General features: G+C 42.8%; 1 protein-coding gene across 6 annotated transcripts in view; it reads right to left on the bottom strand.

Annotated features, from left to right (window-relative positions):
* Window positions 1-834: 834 nt before the first annotated feature.
* agbl4 (ATP/GTP binding protein-like 4) overlaps window positions 835-20,235 on the bottom strand; it is a 279,730-nt gene continuing 260,329 nt past the window's right edge. Inside the window, exons 10-16 of one of the 6 annotated variants that reach the window (XR_005077889.1) lie at window positions 14,525-14,677; window positions 10,058-10,220; window positions 7,246-7,327; window positions 5,018-5,219; window positions 3,278-3,475; window positions 2,924-2,993; window positions 1,473-1,566 (exon numbers count right to left, since the gene is read on the bottom strand). Coding sequence is in view for 3 of the 6 variants with exons in the window: in XM_037115637.1 (XP_036971532.1) it covers window positions 5,069-5,219; window positions 7,246-7,327; window positions 10,058-10,220; window positions 14,525-14,677 (549 nt within the window). In the remaining 3 variants the exon portion in view is untranslated. Of the gene's footprint in view, window positions 1,319-1,472; window positions 1,567-2,923; window positions 3,476-4,524; window positions 5,220-6,264; window positions 6,331-7,245; window positions 7,328-10,057; window positions 10,221-14,524; window positions 14,678-20,235 lie in introns of those variants that run through there. The other 5 variants (XR_005077891.1, XR_005077890.1, XM_037115638.1 and 2 more) reach the window with 5 other exon arrangements.

Below are 20,235 nucleotides of genomic sequence, written 5' to 3' on the forward strand. Positions count from 1 at the left end.
CAGTTGAAGAGAGCATAAAGTTATTTATCGTAGGTCTCATGTACATGACAGCAATCATTTATATTCTCAGCTATTCTACAAGGAAGCAAAAGGTAAAAAAAAATTGATGAAGGGATTGAGAATTTAAAGAGTAATTACAATACCAACAGAGATAATAACACCCTCAAAAAAAGTCATTCAAGATGTCAGGAACAGACATAAACCAGGAAACTTATTCATGCATCCAAGAACCACAGCCATCAGCTGATCCAGGACAGGGCCTATCATACATCACTTGTGAGACTCCATATAAAACAGACAGCTAGCCCTTACTTGTGCAACCTCAATATATCTGAGACATTTAATCACGTGATATGGGACTGCCAAGAGGTTTATGACTTTTGGAGGAAAGTGGCATTATCCCTGTCTGACATAATTGGCAAACCTCTACCCCTAGAAACCACTTCCTGTTGCATGGTAATGAGTGAGAAACAAACCATGTTATGGCTCACTGGCTTAACAGGAGCCAGACAAAGTATAGTGCAGTACTGTCTACCGTCACACAATTAATGGTTGCAATACTTTCAAGATGTGGTCATGTTGTCTGCACTTGGGTAAACAAAGCCAAGGACACCATGTTGTAAACCGTCGTGACAGACTTGCTTAAGACAGAGAACATAAATTTGTATCAGCAATACAAGTCAAAACTGAGATGGAGGAGGGAAGGGGAGGCAGGGGTGAGTGGGGAAGTCAGGGAAGAGAAGAGGTAGAAAAGGGGTGAAAATGTATTTGTTCTGCAACATGTTCTGTGGATTTGCAATGAAAAGGAAACAATTGTTCACAAGAACCAAGTCAGTAAAAGGGGAAGCATGCATTTATTTACAATGGCATAAACAAACAAAACAAAACAAAACAAAACAAAACAAAAGGAGCTGCTCAATGAAGGCCTCAGATGGAATTCATGTGCATAACCACCTGTTTGTCTTCCCTTGGCATTCGATAGTTCACATTTTATAGTCACGCACACTTTATTGTTTAGAGTCAAATAACCCAAGAGGAAACTTGTTCTGACTTCAGTCCTGCAGGTACCAGTCACCCCACTGTTACAAATCTGTGAAAATAAGTCTTTATAGCCAGGGAGATGTGGAGCTTCTAAAGGCAATGAAGTGTGAAGGATCCTCCTGCTACGGTGCGCTGCATTTTTATACAAGCCCAGTCTGCGTCCTTCTGTCTGTCTGTCTAGTGCCCGACACCCTGGCTCTTCTCCCTCTCTCTGTCTGATGTGTCTCTGCCGTTGCCCTTTCCGTTACCGTTTCCTGTGTGGAACTTCATCTCAGAACTGGGGGTAAAAAAAACAAAACAAAAAACATATTAATATGAATGAGATGGTATGATATAGTTCAGGAAAAAGCTAAACAAAAGTACATGAAAGACACATTGTGATAATTTATTTGTTTACACATTCATTTATTCATAATGCACAAGTGCTTTACCATTGAAGGTGAGTTGGTATATTGTCTTTGATGAGGTTGTTGAGTTTGTAGTAATCCAGGAAGGTTCGAGCCACATTCCTGCCCAGCTTCATGTCTGAGGATGCAGAGTTAAAGCTAACTGTCTTTGGATGAGTCTCTCGTAACACTGCTTAAAACATTTATTATACCAGTCATTCCCAAACTTGATAGTAGTCCCTTTGCATTGTGGAGTGAAACATAAGAGACACAGAGACTCTGCAGTTGCTCTTCATTTTAGCATCTTTCAGCCAACTGTTTTGGTTGTGCGGCCTGTAACTTTACTTAAACACACCGTACGCTACCTGCCTGGCACCAAACAGCAAACAGATAAAGTTAGCCATTAGCTGTTAGTGCAGCATTTATCAGCTAAAGAGCTAGATATTGTCCTCAGGAACTGGTAGAGACCCAATGAATGTTGCTCAGTGTTTACTGGATGTGCACATCGGCAACTGTTTGCTAAAATGTATGACATCAACTATAACTGTAATACTTAAAAAAAAAAAAAAAATCCTTAATAAGGCGAAAAACAGAAGGTGAAAATTTACGAAGATGTAACGTGATATCGTCTCTAAAGATCTCTGAAGCTGAATATTTGCATGGCACATTAAAATCACCAAATCCCTACTTAAATATGTTTAACATAAAGAAATATTTAAAAAAGAAAAGCCTTAAAACATCCAATCTGTGTTGACCCTGCACACACCCAGTGAGGTAAATGAATAATAGGGACTACAGCGACCGGATAAATGAGCAGTGTAAATCCTCAAGGTACAACACACTGCATTCTGATTTAAGTGAGGCTAAATCAACTGCATTTCACTCACGTCAGCCGAATGTATGATGCTGGTATGAATCACACAAGAGCAATTACTTATAAGCTGTGGCCTTATTTAAATTCAGAGGTGAGCGCACACATTATCATCTGGCCCAATCGTCCCTCACTACATTAGGGACAATATCAATAACCTCACTGCTTTTATAAAACAGCTGAGCATCTATGAGTGCTGTTGCTAAGCCTGTGATCATTAGGCCAGCGGACCAAGAAATGATGACAATCAGGCTCAGATAATGAAGACGTAGAGAACCGCAGAATGCCAGCAATGTTTCCAATCAACCAGAGTGAGGATATTCTAAATACAGATAAATAAGAACAATGTCGCTAAAAGGAGTACATTTCATAGAGTCGCTGAGGTGACTGGCCTAAAAAAAACCATCAACCTATCTTTAGGACATATACATTGGACATATAGCTATACAACATGCATATATGTACTGTTCATATAGATCCCAACACAAATCAAACAAAAACATAAAGGTTTTTTCTTGAGGCACTGATGTGTATGCTTTATGTTGATGCTACCTCCATTCTTCACCAGGCTGGAGCATGATGGAGCAACACAGAGACATAATCTGTCACTTTCCTCCGTCATTACCTTGTTGATACTCGGATAGGGCCTGTCATCCGCCGGACGATCTATTGTCACCACTGTGTGATTGAAACAACTGGCATACAGAAGAAAATATATATTTGAAAAAAGATGGCGATTCTGTCATTTTTGTTTTCATTTTCCAATTTCTCGCAATGATCACAAAATGACCCACGCTACATAAATCCTGCTTGCTACAAATGTGAAAAGCTATCGTCCAAAAGCTGTTAACTTGTATCCATCCATCCTCGGTTTGAGCTGGCTGTCTGGGCGTACACTTCAGGCTTTGCAGTTTGTCATACTTCAAGCAACACACACACACACACACACACACACACACACATGCACACATGGGCATACCTGGTAAGTTAGACCTTTAAATATGCAAGCAAGCTCCTCTGTAGTGAGTCTGTCACCTTGGCCTTTGAGGGTGTGTTATTGCGTATGTTCAGGAGTCTGCACAGGACTTCATTCTTCACTCGGCAGGCTGATGGCAACGCTCTCCACACGACTCCGGAGTCTGTGTTTACACCCCATCTGGCTGTTTGTCTGTGAGTCCTGCATCAGGCCAGACTTGCTGTGAGCTTGTGTGTGTGTGTGTGTGTCTGTGTGTGTCTGTGTGTGTGTTTGTGTGTGCGTGCGTGTGTGTGTGTGTGTGTGTGTGCGTGTGTGTGTGTGTGTGTGTGTGTGTGTGTGTGTGTGTCTCATTACAGCTAGCTGATGATACTGATTAGGTCAAGATAAAACTACAGATGAACAAACTAAGGTTACGTCCTTCTAAATCTCACTTTTATGCTAATTCTAATGCACAATAGTTCCAAACAAGACAAAGAGTCTGCATTCATGTTAGCAGCACATCTGTTCTTTGAGCTAAATGCTAACATTAACCCTATCTCACAGGATTTTTGTCAGAAAATGATGGGTGGACCTCACACTAGGGGCCCAGGGCATGATCCCCTAGAAGAAAACTTTGCACATTTTAAAGTTAAATTTATCAACGTGGTGCAATTTGAGAGAACATTTACGAGGCTATTTCATAAATATCATGACCATAAATGAGTTGGGGAGAGAATATAAAGTTTAGAAAATAATCAAATATAACACACTACGACGAACTTTTGAGATCTTCAGCGCAACTTTTTGGATCAATGAGACTATGGCGCAGAAATTTTGACTATTGCAGGCAGCCAATGTCTCATTGATTAATGCCAAACACTGGTATAACATATAGTCAAGTGCATTACTTACAAATGCTAATGTTTGCTAATGAGAAATAAACGCAAAGTTCATATTCTTTGGCTAATCTTAACTATGTAACACTTTGTAGAAAAGTAATCTATGTGTCACTTTTTATTTGAAAGAGCGGAACTCAAAGTGAACAGAGAACAACAGTTGAGTTAATTCAGAAATGGAGTCCACTTTCAGAACAACATAGAAGTTCCACAGAGCACCATTAACTATGTAGCCCAATTATTGGACAAATTAAAATTTTGACCTTATGATGGCACTAGAGAAAGTCAAGTGATAATCACAGTGATTACAGCTGATCCTGAGGGCACCATGTATGTGTGTACCAAATGTCATGGTAAATCTTGTTTCTTAAATGATTCACATACATGTGCCATCTCAAAAAGTATCAGGCCCTCTAAGTCCCACCGTAATGACCAACGTTAGCTCCATTTGCAGGTTCTGAGTATGCTTAAGTACTTGTGGCACTTGCCTGGCACTCGTGCTCTGTTCCTGTTTGGAGCAATGTCAGTGTAAGTGAAAACCTTGACCTGTTGGTGTGTATACATGGCTAGAGACAACACATATGATTTGAATGTATGACCTATTAATCTACAACTTGTCGTTCAGAGTGATATACACTCACATGGACACACTCTGTAGCTGTATACTGTATATATAAACACTGCCCTTGTATCCTTGACATCTTCATCCTGACATCAGGAAAGTTTGTGGTGTTTTCCTCCGTTCTCTTTCATCAGCAGAGCTCTGTGCCAGTCCTGAGCTCTTTGGCCAGGCACGCTCAGCGACAAAAATATCTCCCGGACCCCACCGTGCGCAGATGGCCTCTCAGCTTGGCTTGTCACGACTCACCGTCTATTACAGGAGGTCTGGTGATGGACGGTCAGCTTCTGAAGGAGAACTTCATCCATGGGGCGAATGGTCGGAGACACAGAGGATGCCCTGACTGCTGCCTGGCCTGTTGCCGGGGGAAACCGTAGGGTCTGGAACGTGGCTGCTGCTGCAGCAGGAAGTGATGTGAGGGAGAGCCAGGAAACAGTCAGTGGGCTGTAGCCTGAATGACAGAGGTGGGTGGAAGTGGAAATATTCTGAAAACCTTTGGCTGCTTTGATCCACATTGAGGCAGCCACCTCTGAAATATCACACTCAGGCTAATACTGACAATATTATTGATAATGATCACCATCTACTTTACTGCAAAACATTATCATTATCATTGCATAATCATTATCCAGCCCCAGAGAGGTCAAAGAGGCGTATGCCTTTGAGGATGCAGCCTGTCAGCATCTTGCCTGCCTGTCACTGAGGTGTGTGAGGTGTATTCTCTAACATTTCAGTACACTTAATGGTCTTGTCTAATCAATAGCAGGTCATTGTCATGGCTCAAGGGCACGCAGGCTTAAGTGCTGATGAGATACAGGACACAACAGACAAAGGGGTTGGGGACGTCGTTACTTGTTTACTGCAGCTGTTTACTGTCAGCACGACATTTAGCGGTTTTCACCGTTGTGTCCCTCGTGCCTGGTCCTAGCAGACAGACAGACAAGGTGACGATCAGACAACAAGCCCCCAGTGGTAAAATGGACAAGACACGCAGAGAATGCTGTCCAGATCAGATGGGAGTTAACAAGGAGACAAGCAAGGGGACATTCAAGCCATCAATATGGGCCACTGACAGGTCCTGTCACTACGCTGACACACCGAGAGCTAATTATCAATGCTAATTAAGAGGCTAGTCAACAACAGCAATACAGAAAGGGACATTTTTGTCCCCAGTAGCGACTCAAAGTCCTCACGTCTTATTGCCCAAAGGGACAAACAAGGGCTGATTTAAATCCCCGACAGGAGGAACTGCTGTCACTGCCAAGGAGACAAGCTCTGACACCTTAGCAGTAAACTGAGATGAGTGTAACAAAGGCCACCGTTTTCATATGGTGTGCACAAGCAGCAACAAGACTCTTCAGATTCTAAAGGCATTCTTTTTTTTTTCCAATGTTAAGATCCAGTGACAGTAAAGATTAAAGAGAAACTGAAACGAAAGTGGTAATAACTAGTAAAGATTCCACACAAAAACAAAAATGTAGTTATCATTTACTCACAGTCAAGCAGATGGAAAGACAAACACTTCTGGAGCTTTGCAGAAAAGCAGCATTTGCAGCATTCTCCTAAACAATTAAAGTAGATGTGGTCCTGATGATCCGAAATTGATTTAAAGATGTATTCATTTATTTCTTTATTACATCTTTTTTTGCTAAAATCTTTACAGTAGCTGCTAAGCTAAAAATACACCTGAAGTAGGTACATGAGCTAGACCACGTGTCGAGGGTGTAAATACTGTCTTTTCAAATCAAGTGGGATCTCAGGGCTCCTGGAGTCTTGGATTACGCCAGATGAGCTGTATGGAGCTATTTAATGTTTTATTTTGGTTTTCTTTGCATTTCAAGAGAGTCCCAATATACTTGAGTTATGTAGGGGAATCCTTCAGTGCTGTTTTGATGTGAAGCTCCTGAAAGGTTGATGAGGGATTTTTCATTTTTGGGCTGAACACTTTAATCTCAAAACCTTTATAGTTGCTTCTCTCACTGCCAACTAACAATTCAGTGGTTTCAACTTTCAGTGGTTACACATCAACTTAAACTCAAACTGTCATTTCAACCACTTTCAATTTTCACACTTTAAAGGACAGTTCCACAGCTTTCATATCTTACTAGAGAGGTCATCCGCTCTCAGTGCTTACAGTTCCAGTCTCTGTCACACTTGATAATTTGAATTCATCTCAGTGCTTGAGAATACTGAAAATCTGCAATTATTACAGCCACTTTGACTTCTTCCTGCTTTGTAACCATAAATGACACAACTGCAAAATGTTCAGGTTTGAGCACCACTCAGCTGTTTCAGCATGATGTTTCTAAACTTTCATCTCAAGTCTCAGCAACAATACTTGTGCAATCAGCCATATGTATAAATGTATGTTTTCTGTGTGTGTGAGCACCTATCCACTTGTGCTTGTCTGTGTGAGATGATGTGTATGATGTGTGGTACTGAAGCATATTTTCCTCCAAGCTGCATGATTTGCATACTTCTCACAGGCTGTCCATTGGGTGTCAGGATCACTGATGCATACTGGGCTCCATTGGCAGCTCTGGCATTCATGGAGTCCCACTGTTATGGTGAAGTGCACGTCATTAAGAAATCAGAGCAATAAGTGTGTGTGTAGGACACATCAAAACCAGTTGCACAAAGCTGTCAATCCACGATGCGTTGATACAACTTCAAGTTAGACAACACACACTGATTCATACGTCTGAAAATCTTGAAAAATCAGCACTTCTGTACCATGATAGGAAAAAAACAACAACTCAACTCAGCGCAGGAAAACAAGGACAAAAACTTGAAAGGCTTTGAAAGTTTTTGAATAATTCTTCAAAGTTAGAGAGAATACTGTCTCTCCACAGCCTAAAAAAAGCACACACACACGCACGCACACACACAAAGACACCCACTACGCGAGTAAGCCCCCAAAGCTCACATAAGCACACACACTGCTGAACACACATACAATGGAAAGCGTCAAGCTGAGTTTTGAACAAGGTCCCAGATCCTCTCAACCTTGATCCATTCCACTCTGCAGTTTAAACTTCAGAGTCTGAACCGGACGCTCCATCCCAAAATGCAGTTGGACTATGACAATAGAAAAAAACCTGGAGGAAAATGACTGGCCGAACTCTTTCATTACAGTTCTTGGAGCGGGGATGTTGTACAGTGTGGCAGCATAAAAATGAGACATATATGTGTAAGAGGCACACATGGAAATGCACACACACACACACACACACACACACACACACACAGGTGTTATGATTAGAGGACGAAGAGAAGACAAACACACAATAGAGGTTGTCCCTGCTGTTTCAGAGAAGAGGATTCTCAGCTTGACTAAATGATATAATGAGTTGTTATGTTCTGGGTGACGAGACGAGAGGAAAGGACAGAGTAGAGGACATGAGAGGAGACGGAGAGGAGAGATCAGAAAACAAACACACACACGCTGCATTACACCTTTCTCTGAAGACCGTCAAACTGTGACAAAAGTCACCGGCGGTGAGAAAAAGGTTAAGATTTCAATTTTGGTAGCTACAAGTCACAGCAGTGGCAAAGGAGAGTCAGGGAGGATGAAAGGGTAAGGGCAGCGTGTTTGGAAGGTGGTGAGAGTTAGGGGCTCGGGTTATTATTCATTTGTCATGTGTTAGTTTAGAGCACGTGTGGGCTCGTGTGTGTATATGTGTGTGTATGTGCATCAGGTGAGAAAGGTGGAGGGGGAGTGTCGAGATGCTAAAGGTCTCTGTTGATGATTTGCACGCTCCATTGAGCTGACTGCTGGGGCGTATAAAGCGACATGGTTGGTTCCTTCAACCTGCCTGACCCCAATCTCCACTCTACACCGGGTCCCTGTGCTGCCTGCAGACCCTGTGGAGCCCCTCCTCCTTGTACACCTCCTCTTCTCACAATACACACACACACACACACACACACACACACACACACACACACACACACACACACAGACATTCACACACTCCCCTGGAAAACAAAAAAAAAGATCAAGCGAGTCTCCCACATGGGCTGAGTTTTTGACCTTCAGGAGAAATGTCCCTGAAATACCTGGCTCCCCATTTCTTATCGTGCTCTGAACTCGAGTGAATACACTGAGCAGAATTTGTGATGTGCTGTTTGTTCATCATAAGAGTCAGACTCCTGAATAGAAGGCCAAATGTTGTCTGTGGCTGTGCCGGTGACCTCTATTTCAGCGTCAACCTGAGATGATTCTGCGAGAAGAGTTTAAGTGATGAGAGTGTGTAAGAAACAAACACACAAACACACACACTCGATCATGATATACATCAGTTTGTTTAAAAAAAATACCAGGTATGTTTTTTCCAACATCCCCTGAATGCCTCACTGCTCACAGGACACATGTTCGTTCACCTCTTATATAAATTTCCATCTACCAGCATGCAGAATTAACATGAGTGTTACTAACTTTTCGTGTGTGTGTGAATCAGAAATAGCCATGGTGAGATACGACGTGCCAGCTCTTAGCACTAGAGGGCACTAGGGCTACGTCTATCTGCACACACCCCTCCACCTGCAGAATATGTGTAGGAGAGCACATACTTTTCATGTGTAGGGTCCTTATCGCTCTCTCTAAATCTCTCTTCCTCCATCTTCTCACTCACTCTATCGGTAAGATCAGACTGCCATTGGCCGGCTCTCAGATCTCTTCAGCCCCGAGAAGGTCAGCTGAAGGAAAACTTCCTCCCATCTGGCTCCATTAAGGCACCTGTGACCTTCGGGTTCCCATGATGAACGCGTGCGCGCGTGTGTGCTTTGCACGACTGTAGTCGACGGGAATCACGTTTGCTCCATTGTTCCATTGTTTATTGCAATCAAAGCCTCGACTGTGTGCACACACAGCGCTACATACGCCAACACAAGCCCCCTTTTCTCCTCTCTCCTTTGTAAATGAAATCAATAGACGCAGCTATCACATCCCTATTCTGTCACCGCACATCTGTCGCAACAAGAGGCAACAAAAGAGCAACATGGTTTTCTGGTGAGTACACATGACTTGACACACACACACACACGGGAACACGCTGACACATTTGCACTCACACGCTCACAACCAGGGACACAAATATATAAAAAAAATAACTTCAATGATAATGAGATCAATTGGCTTGATTTCAAAAGGAGATTGCTATTGCAGCGACAGTCTGTGTGTGTGTGTGTGTGTGTGTGTGTTTGTGTGTGAGGATAGAGGAGAAATAAAGAGAGACAAAACAGAATGGAACTGCTGCTCTCCACACACACACACATGTCGAAGGATACATGTCTCCTCAGTGTAGGGCACAGGTGCGGTGCTGCCAGCTGTCATGTAGCTGTAGAAGGACACCTCCAGAGTGTAGCAGTAGGACGTGTCATCAAGGAGACCACCGAGGAACCGTCTACCGGTACCGGCCTTCACCACGTCCCGATTGAAGGACGTGTTGGACTGGAGGAATACACAAAAAAAACAACTATATCGTGAGACACAGGCTAGTGGTTAGAGAGAGGACACTTTAGTCTGAGTGTTTGGGTTCAAGTCCTTGTGTCAACATACATCCACCCTGTTAAAGTGTGTATTAAAGAGTCTGGAGTACTTTCCTATGTAACTATGACACGCAACCTTAAATACCTGGAAAAGTCCTGTAATACCTTTGTGGAAGTTTTTTTGATTGAAGTTTCAAAATGTACAAGAAGCTGGCCAGTGTTTCCAAAATAAAAATGTTATGTCCCATAAAACTCGAATGACAGATCATTTGTCAAGTGCCAGCACTGACAGGAAACGAGAGAAAAATACACATTCAGCAGAAACATATTGCTTTTGTTTTTCATGTCTCAGTTCACACTTCACTATACTACACTGTGATGGAACAGAGTATTCTGCAGAGCGACCATCACGTTTGGCGAGACCTGCTGATGTTACTAGGGTTACCAAATAGTTCAAAGCTTCTATAATCAATATTTTTTGGAATGGCAACCCATCAAATGTCTTTATGTAATGAGAAAGGTGCTGCTTGTAGTGATGAACTGACACCGAATCAATTGTCCAGAGTTTTTTTCAGCTTGTTGTTTTGATTTTAGTCTTTAATGTTTTGTTTCACTTTCAGCTCTCTTTTACCCCTGTTTTGGTCGCAGCAGGCTGCTATTTCTACTGAAAATACTCAAACATTAAAAGACAAACATCAACATTTAGCTGGTGATCACAGTGGAGCACATTTAGCAGTTAAAGGGTCATGTACTTCTCTCAGGAGTTGGTGGACACAGAAAACAGAAATAAAAGGAAAGTTAATACTGGACTTAGACTGATCAGGTGGACAGTTTGTTTATCAACTTACATTAAAAGGTGAAAGTTTTGTGATCACAGCTTCTTTCCACCACCCCTACTGGCCAAAAAATCAGTTATTGAAGGGTTTCTAAGCATAAGCTGGAAATGTTCTGATTGGAAGAAGCTACCAAACGAAAGATTGAAAGTTCTACAAACTTCTATTACTCTTACACATGTTCAGGCAGAGGTATGCAAGTCATACATGTTCATTGACATTTCATGCTACTATCAGGCTGTTTTAAATACATCAAAGATCATATGTATGGAACAGTCATTTAGTATGGGAAATAATTTTGCTCCAATATAAGTTCAGTGTTAGTCCAACTGATTATTTTAGGGTCTTGTGTCAGTCATATGAACCCAAATTAAAGATGCATTTTCCAAGCTAAATAGAAACCAACCTTATTCATTAACGATAATTAAAACATTAATATCTGCATATTTGCATCATTAATATCCAGCTCAAGATTAATTTGACAATATTACCTTGTCGATAGATAAAAAAACCAAACCAGTGTTATCGGCTGACGTGTCTCATCAGTGAGAAAATGCATTAACACCCAGTGATTTGTTTTTCAGTAACTTTCAGCGTTAAGCCTCTCGAGAATCCCGGACAAATTATGAAGGGTACAGTAGCTTATTTGAGCAGATTTTCTTTATACAAAGTCATTATCAAGATCGGCTGTAAATGGCTCAAGCAGAAAAAAACAAAAAAAAAACCATCCGGCCTATTTTGGGTTTCAGCGTGTCAGCTATGCTACACAAAATTTGAGGCTGTCTTGGGAGGAGTGTGGAAAAAAGTTTCCGTTCACTGTCACTCCACTCTGCTGCAGTGAGAGTTGCCTTGCTGAAATGCAGACTTGGCGGCCACCAGTGGGACTTTGCCATGATTGTGTTGTGCTGCTGCTGCGTTGGGCTTTAGGTAGTGCTGAATGGGCAGAGGGACAAAAGCACAGTGAGGGAGATGACCCCTGGGCAAGCTGTCACACAAGCAATACAGAGGGAGAGCGGGAGAGGGAGGGAGATAAATTCTCCTGAAATAGCGTTTTACTCGTCCTTCTCAACACTGCGTACTGTATAGACACTGACAATCAGTGACATTTCCATACATGTGTGAGGGAACGTCTGCCCGTCTGACTGATCCGTGTATGGAGGCTGGCACTGGGTGTCAGTGGGTAGTAAAGGTTACTCTTTATGATGTGTGTAAGTGGCTCTGCTATTAAATGTCACCGTCAGTGAGAAAACGAAGGTCAGAGGAAGTGACACGGGGCTGAGAGGAAATGGTTTGGTGGATAATGTACCTGTATGAAAAGATGTCACCAGGTCATGCATGTGTGGCTGGAGAAGCATCGCAGTCAGCGAATGGATGTGTTCGTCTGCCATCATTTCCAATACTTTTGATAATGATTTTTCCTTTAAGTTTCACCTCCTCCCTCGTTCTTCACAGCCCAGATAAACCCAGATTTAGCCACCTAAGAAGGTGCTTTAGCAGAACACCTGCACTGCTCATATAGAATATCCTGGCCTACTTTTACAGTCTCCTGCTTTGTCATCAACTGTACAGTGTTTGCTATTTCTGTTCCGCACTTATGTACAGTATAAATGCATATTCATATTGATGGTCACATGTCTGGCAAAGTTTAGACCTGAAACTCCAAGTAAGTAAGTACTTTGCTTGAGTATTTACATTTTCTGCTACTTCATAGCTCCACTCCACTTTGTTGTGGAGCCAAATATTGTATTTTTACTCCACCACATTTAGTTGACAGCTTTAGTCACTAGTTAGTTTGCATACTGCATGCCGCATCAGAGCCAAAGTTGTGAATAAATGTAAAATTTTCTTTTACCTGTCCTTTTAAACTTAAACTGGCTTTCATGCTTAAACTTATAAACACAGACTGACTGACAGCGTAATGTCTGTATAAAAGTGATACCCTCCACGTATAGATCGGTTCTCTATAAACCTTGCTTCCACCATGTTCTTCAGTCTGACACCGTGCATGATTTGTCGCTGGGAAAAAGAAAGCCGGATTGCTGCTGAAAGTAGGCAGGTCTGCCATTGTGCAACTACAACAGGAAGAGGCATTTCCCCTGGTCGATACCCCCGGGTATCAATGGAACAACTGGACTTACTGTGGAAACTCAACACTGCTAAAGAAAAGGAACCCTGCTGATGCAGGAAGAAAGAAGAGGGGGAGAGATAGAAACAGAGGTAAAATGAGAGCGAACAGACTGGCATTCTCTCGATGGAGAGCTGCGGTTGCCCTGCTGATGTGTGTTCTCAATGACAACAAGGACAAGAGCCGGTTCTAAACTGGCATCCGTTGTACTCAATCTGTAAGTAACCAAACTTAGTACATATTAGTACTACATAATAATGCGTTCTGCCTTTTCATAGCACTGAGTTCAACAAACACAACAACCTGTTTTTTGCTTTAAGCAGTAGCTGTGTTGCTAATGCTAACGGTGACAATAATACCACAATTAAGGACGGGAGAATCTTAAAAAACTTTTGATACTAAAGTACATTAAATATCACTTTAACTCAAGCACTGTTTGAATGGTTGACTTTCACTTTTAACAAAGTAATATTTTAACACAATATCTTCACCTTTATTTGAGTATAAATCTTGTGAACTTTTTACAACACTGCATATCTTATCTCAAATACTTAAATTTAAATTGGATATACAGGGTTTAGAGGAGTAGCGTAGCTTCTCATACATAATTTCCGTTTTAATTGTTTTGTCCCTTAAGGACTTCTACCACTGCTGCTGTTTTGACACACCAAAAGTTTCATACCTTTTGAAATATATATAATATTCAAATTATTTTGTTTCCTGTTTCTAGTTGAACTGAGTCGTCAGGGTTTAGAAAGTTTGACCCTCTTGTCTTTTACACTCATTTGTTGTCAAGGTGAAATCTTTTTGTGCACAGCTGGAACCTTCTGCTCTGTTCTGCAAACAAATAATTTAACACCTGTGTGTGTGTGTGTGTGTGTGTGTGTGTGTGTGTGTCTGTGTGTGTGTCCCTGTGCAAGTGTTTACGATCATGTGCGAGCTGGGTGCACAACCTATTGCTAATTAATAAATACATGCAGTCTGTGTATATAGATTTTTCCTCACCTATAAGCAGCTGGTTTTCCTTTTTCATTCAACACCTCGCCTCAAATCCATGCATTTACACCTAAGAGCTACCCGCTGCAACCAAGGCATCACCTGTGCGCCACTAAGAGTGCAGCAGGTGGCAATTAAGTGCCTCGCTGAACACCACCTCACCATTAGTTGCTGAGATGGAACTATTTTGTGTTCTTTTTCCGAGCTAGCCGCGGGATTTGAGACGGTGAAATTCGGCCCCTAAGCCTGCCTCTGTGGAGTGTTTGTGTGTGTGGGTGTGCGTGTGTGTTTGTGTCTGTTTATGTGACTTACAAAGGAGAAGTCTGGTGCATTTTGGCACAGCAGCCTGGGGAAGACAGCCTGTCTCTGGACGCGCTCCTCGTCCTCGAACACATTGCCGTACATGAAGCCATTCAGCATGGTGGAGTGGGCATGGACATCAATGTAGAACTCCAAACTGACTCTCTGATGGAGGAAAAGAGGGATGGAGGCATTGAGAGAGAACAGAGGGACAAAGAAACAGAGAGACAGAACAGAACAGAACAGACAGAAGATAAAAAAACAGGAGGCCAGTGTTAAAGAATGGACATTTTTTTCTAACAGTGTGAGCATGACTGCCATGCATTTTAAACTGCGCTAACCCGTGGAAAAGGGGCTACACAAATAAAGTTTGATTGATTGGTTAAGGGAAGGCCTGCTTTGCTCTGGGGAGACTGTGCTGAGGCTGTCACCCATGGGGCGACAACAAACCCTCCAGACACTGCAGATTGAGGATGTGTTTACTACCTGAAAGGAGCCAGCCACCCACACATAACTTCAATCACACTGTCCTTCTGAAGGGCACACCTACAGCACATACTGTACATGGATGTGAGCAGAGACAACTATGGGGTACAGACACACATACACACACACACACACACACACACACACACACACACACACACACACACTCCCTCTCTCTCAGGTTCATCACATACTCCATACATATCTATCAGGTTAATACTGACTTCACATGGAGTGGGTAATGTCTTTTCTCTCCAGTATACACTGTGTGAAATGGATTTGATAAGATCTGTTTCTCTTGCTCAACTGTGTTATCACTCAATCCACACACAAAGACACATACACAGAATCTTAACTTGTGATACAAATAGGGAACTTAACTTGACTCAACTTATTCTATAACTATTAACTATAACCCGTCAGTATGATGGGCAGAGGCAGGAAGCACCCATTTCCAGTATTCAGCGGTCATTAGGGCTAGCAGTGTGAGAGAATTTACATTGTTTTCATGCATATTAATATTCAAGTAACAGAAAGGCAACCCACTAAGGGGGTGGGCTTGAATTTTGATAAAAGAATGTTGACGCCAAAATCCAAATTTAGTGCTATTTATCCATCAAAACTGTTTTGTTGTGAGTTGCTGAGTTTTGTGGATATCAGCTACAGAGATTTCTGCCTTCTATTGCATGTATGCGCATCTACTCATCGATGAGAGGCTTGTGCTCGTGACAGCATGGGCTGTAAACATTTACACCATCCTCCTATGGTTGAGCTGTCACTTCCGCTAGCTTAGTATGAATAAATGCACGCTTCCTTCTGCACGGTGATATGGAGAGAAGTAGGTGTAGTATTCACATAGCACATGTTTGTAAGACTGTTCAATAATATTGTTAGAGCCACAACAAAGTAAGAAGCCATTGTATTGGATGGTTGTAAATGTGTGATGGTGACTGGTTCAGGAATGTCAGTGCAGCCTCAGTAGAAGTTCGCCTTCTAACATGACCGTTATCTGTATGTTGCTAATGAGCTTAATAAATGCTACAGTCATAGCACGTCGTCGTCCTGAGCTTTAATGTACACATCGTACAAAACCAGACAGTAGCTGCTGACCTGAAACTGCTCACAACAACTATGGGAAAGAGACATCACAGTTGAGTTTTTAAATGCATTTTCTTTTTTTTTTTGGTAGTTTGAGCACCACAATCTGAGCGCCATCTAGTTCCATTATCTGCAAGAGAAGGCAGGCATCTCTATGGGCGATGTCTCCAAAACTTGGCAACTCACATCAAAACAATCTAGATGGATGCAGCATTAAAAGCAAGAGGAAACATAATTTGGGGGGATTTTCGGGCGAACTGTCTCTTTAAACTCGATATAGAAAAGACAGCTCTGTTCTACCAAGGTCAGAAGCTATGCATATTTTAACTATTCCACATTACATACGAGAGTATGTTGAGTGTGTAGTGCCAGTGTGGATTGAGTGCACTGATAGGTTTTAAATGTGCTGTGAATGAACATTTTGCAGCTCACCAAAGAAATGGTGGAGCTGCTCACAGCTAGAAATGATTAAAACAGATTTGGATGGTGGTAAGAGAACACCAGGAAGAGCTAAGTTTAGATTTTTGAAACAAACGTTTTGCTGTTTCTGTTTGAACCTTCCTGATTTAAATTGGCAGGAGCTTTCCAAAGCTACAGTTTGATGTCCATCTGTGCATGTCTGGTATCATTTCAGGGTAGTGCGGAACAGTAGAGTGTATAAATCCCTCTTACCACCAACAACCAATAGTGTCAGATGTACTTAGTACCACATAATGTGTTCTTTAAAGGGAAGCTCCACCAATTTTACGCATTACAGTGTGTTTACAGGTCTTGGTGAGCACTACTACATATATGAAAAAAAGCGTATAAAGCATTTTATGGCTCCAGAGGAAGCTGCATGAAATCTGATAAACTGCCTCCAGTGATGTCACTTAGTGGCCAAGTTAGGCTGCGGGAATTATAAGTTTTGAAAAGCAGTCCAGCATTGCATTCCTATAACACTGTTGGACTGTACAAAGTTTAAAATAAACAGAAGATTTATTCCATACATTCTTATTCATTATCAAAACCTGGTGCCTACATTACACAATGCAGTACTAATCCCTGTGAGTAATCTCTGTTATCATGCAGTGTGGAATTGGGGCGTAGACACAGAATCTTTTAATGGAATTCACCCAGTGTTTATCAGGTTCTATTTACTTTACGTTAAATGATATTGAACAGATTATTAAACTGTCCCATTGCCGACCACATTCATATTTTGAATTGCTTTTAATTCAACAATTTTTTCAGGTTGCACAATTTACGCAAGAATATATATCGTATCTGAATGGAGCAGCACCTGACCCTTCAGGAGATGAGTGTAAAGAAAAACCCAACCCTCAACCTAACCCAGCCAGGATGTGAAGACCAACAAAAATGACCTCACTTGGCAAAAACCTCCTCACTTCAGTGGTCTGACAGGGGCTGGAACACAGACACAGACACAGACACAGACACAGACACACACACACACACACACACACACACACACACACACACACACACACACACACACACACACACACACACACACACACACACACACCTGGTGACCCTTAACTCAGGAGCGCTTCCAACCAACAACCCTCCTCTGCCTCCTCTCTCTCTCTGCCTTATAACTCCATTCTCCTGGTTTTATCCTCCACTTTTTTCTTCCTCTTCTTTTTTTTTTTTTACCTCCCACCCTCCCTCCTTCCTTCTCTCTCCGCTCATTATACATTCAGCACCACACCTTGTTCCCTGCGGGTCGTAAAAGAGGAAGAGAGGAGGAGACGAGGGGAAGGATGAGAGGATGGGAAAGGAGAGGGAGAGATAGTGGGAGGGAGGGAGGGAAGGAAGGAGGGAGCAACAAAGACGGATAAAAGAAAACGATGCATATGGGTTTGTGACTGTGTGTGCGTGTGACGCGACAGAGGGGGCAGGCAAGAGCAAACAGAAAAAAACATATCGAGACGGGGTCGCAGAGAGAGGAAATAAGTACATGAAGACAAACAGAGAGAGGGAGAGAAAGAGAGAACAGAGAGAGATAGGGAGAGACATAGAGATGTGTGTAGGGAAGTGTAGAGAGATTGACAGGGTGGGGGGGAGAAAGACAGAGAGAGAGGGGGAGAGGGAAGCGGTGCTTGGGCGGCCCGGGCGACGCAGTGTGCCTGTGTTTGAAATTCCGCTCACAGCCAAAGCAATTTCCTGGCGGTGGCTGTGCTGTCAGCTGCTTGGCTGGCTGGCGGTGAAATATGGTGGCTGGGAGTCAGCCGCTAGCAGCCCCCGACAACCTGATGGATGGAGCCCCAGAGGAGAGGAGCAGCAGCAGGAGAAGGTGGAGGAGGGGGGGTGTAAGAGGACAGTGGGAGAAGGGAGGGGGGGAGAAACAACAGAAAAACAAAACACAAAAAAGAGCAAGTGGGGGGGGGGGCGAGAAAATCCAAATGCAACCAAGTGAGCAGTGGTGGTGATGGGACGCAGACAGAGGGAGGGATATATAGAGAGACAAAAGGAGTTAGAGAGGAGGTGAAAAGAGAGACGGGATGGAGGTGGAGCTCAGGGGGAGGGGGAGGTAGATCCAGCTCCATTAGGCAGAGGAAGGAGGGTGGAAGGAGCTCCAACTAACCAGTGAGGGTCTAGATGAGGGAAACCAGCCTAATAATCACCTGGGTCTCTCCCTTCTGAAGGAGACGGACGCTGGGAGGAGGAGGGAGAAGAATAAAAGGAGGAGGAGACAGAGGTGGATGGACTGATCAAAAGTGGCAGCCTGAGTATAACAGAGAGGTTAACTGGATGTGACATGCCTACAGTATAGCTATTTAAATCTAAATTTAACACGTTTTTTTTTTTTTCTCCATTTTTTTTCATCACTCAGAGCTGGATACATTACACCTTTTTGTGACTGCTAAACATTTCAAAATGTTTGGCATTACAGTACAGTTAGAACAGTCTCTTTTAGGGGATTTTGGAATTTGGACACAAGGTTTTATTCACGCAGGGTCACGCAGTGATTTTTGGCAGATGCCAGAGGTCAGAAGTTTTAGGTGACGGCTCAGAAGGCCAGAAATGTGCTTTCACACCAAACTCAGATAATACAGCTGAATGACTAATCAATTAAAAATAGGTCGTTTGGCAGAAAATTCTTCTATAGATATTCTGTGGGTTGTCTCCAAATTGTAGCCACTGAGTTTGAAGCACATTAAACCCTGGTCTAAAATGCCACTGTATGCCGCAGTATAGCATGAGGTGTTCACTTTTAGTGGAAATGAGTGGCCAAGCCTAAACCATCCACAGCATAGCCATGTTTCCACTGCATGGTATGGCTCAGCTCTGCTCAACTCGATCATCACAGAAACCACCTGTGGCCTGTGGATCGTCATGATGTGAGAGGAAAGTAGGTCATCTGGGACAAATGCAGAGAGGACATGCAGTGAAAAAAGGTGAGGAACTGAAGCCACATCCTGTTTGTAGTGGGTGAAAACGCAAAACCAAATCCGGCGCAATTCCGTCCTCCCTGTCCTGATTCAAACTCAAGAGGGTTTCTCCTTCACAGCCTCATATGAAGGACGATAGAAGAGGAGCAGTTGCTGTAGTATCAGCCATGGAGCCCACACAATGTCATGTCCAGGCTTACTACAATACTCGCTTAATGCCCTGTCAATCAAATTGAGACGCTTCTGAAGGCCCCACCACTGTGATTGATGCTTCAATTAACAGCCCGCTCTGACCTCCAGAATTGTTCATTTGAAATTGTAATTAAGCAATTAGGGGCAATTAAGAAACAGACACTGCCGAATGAAAGTCAGAAGACAATTTGAGAGAGTGAGGGAGAGAAACAGAGGGGGAGAGCGAGCTGTCCAAATTAAACCTCTCAGAGAGAAACAAAGCCCCATCTCGCTGCAGAAGCTCCAGGGAACTCTCAACTTGTGGTGAACTTGCAGCGGCCGCAAACAGTTTAGTGTAAAACCTAGAAGGTCAAACGAATGAATTTTGTCAGACAAGTACTTATCTCCTGCATATTAATTAGAGTGGGGTGCGCGGGGTGCTGTGAGGGGCCGTAAATGCTGGGCTTATCTTTACACGGGAAGGAAAAAGAGCTGATTGAAGCAGGATTACAAGCTCCTGAATAAAGCTCATGGCATCAGCAGTATACCTTTCGAGGAGAAGGGAAACTG

The sequence above is a fragment of the Acanthopagrus latus genome, chromosome 11, assembly GCF_904848185.1.
Source record: "Acanthopagrus latus isolate v.2019 chromosome 11, fAcaLat1.1, whole genome shotgun sequence".
NCBI lineage: Eukaryota > Metazoa > Chordata > Actinopteri > Spariformes > Sparidae > Acanthopagrus > Acanthopagrus latus.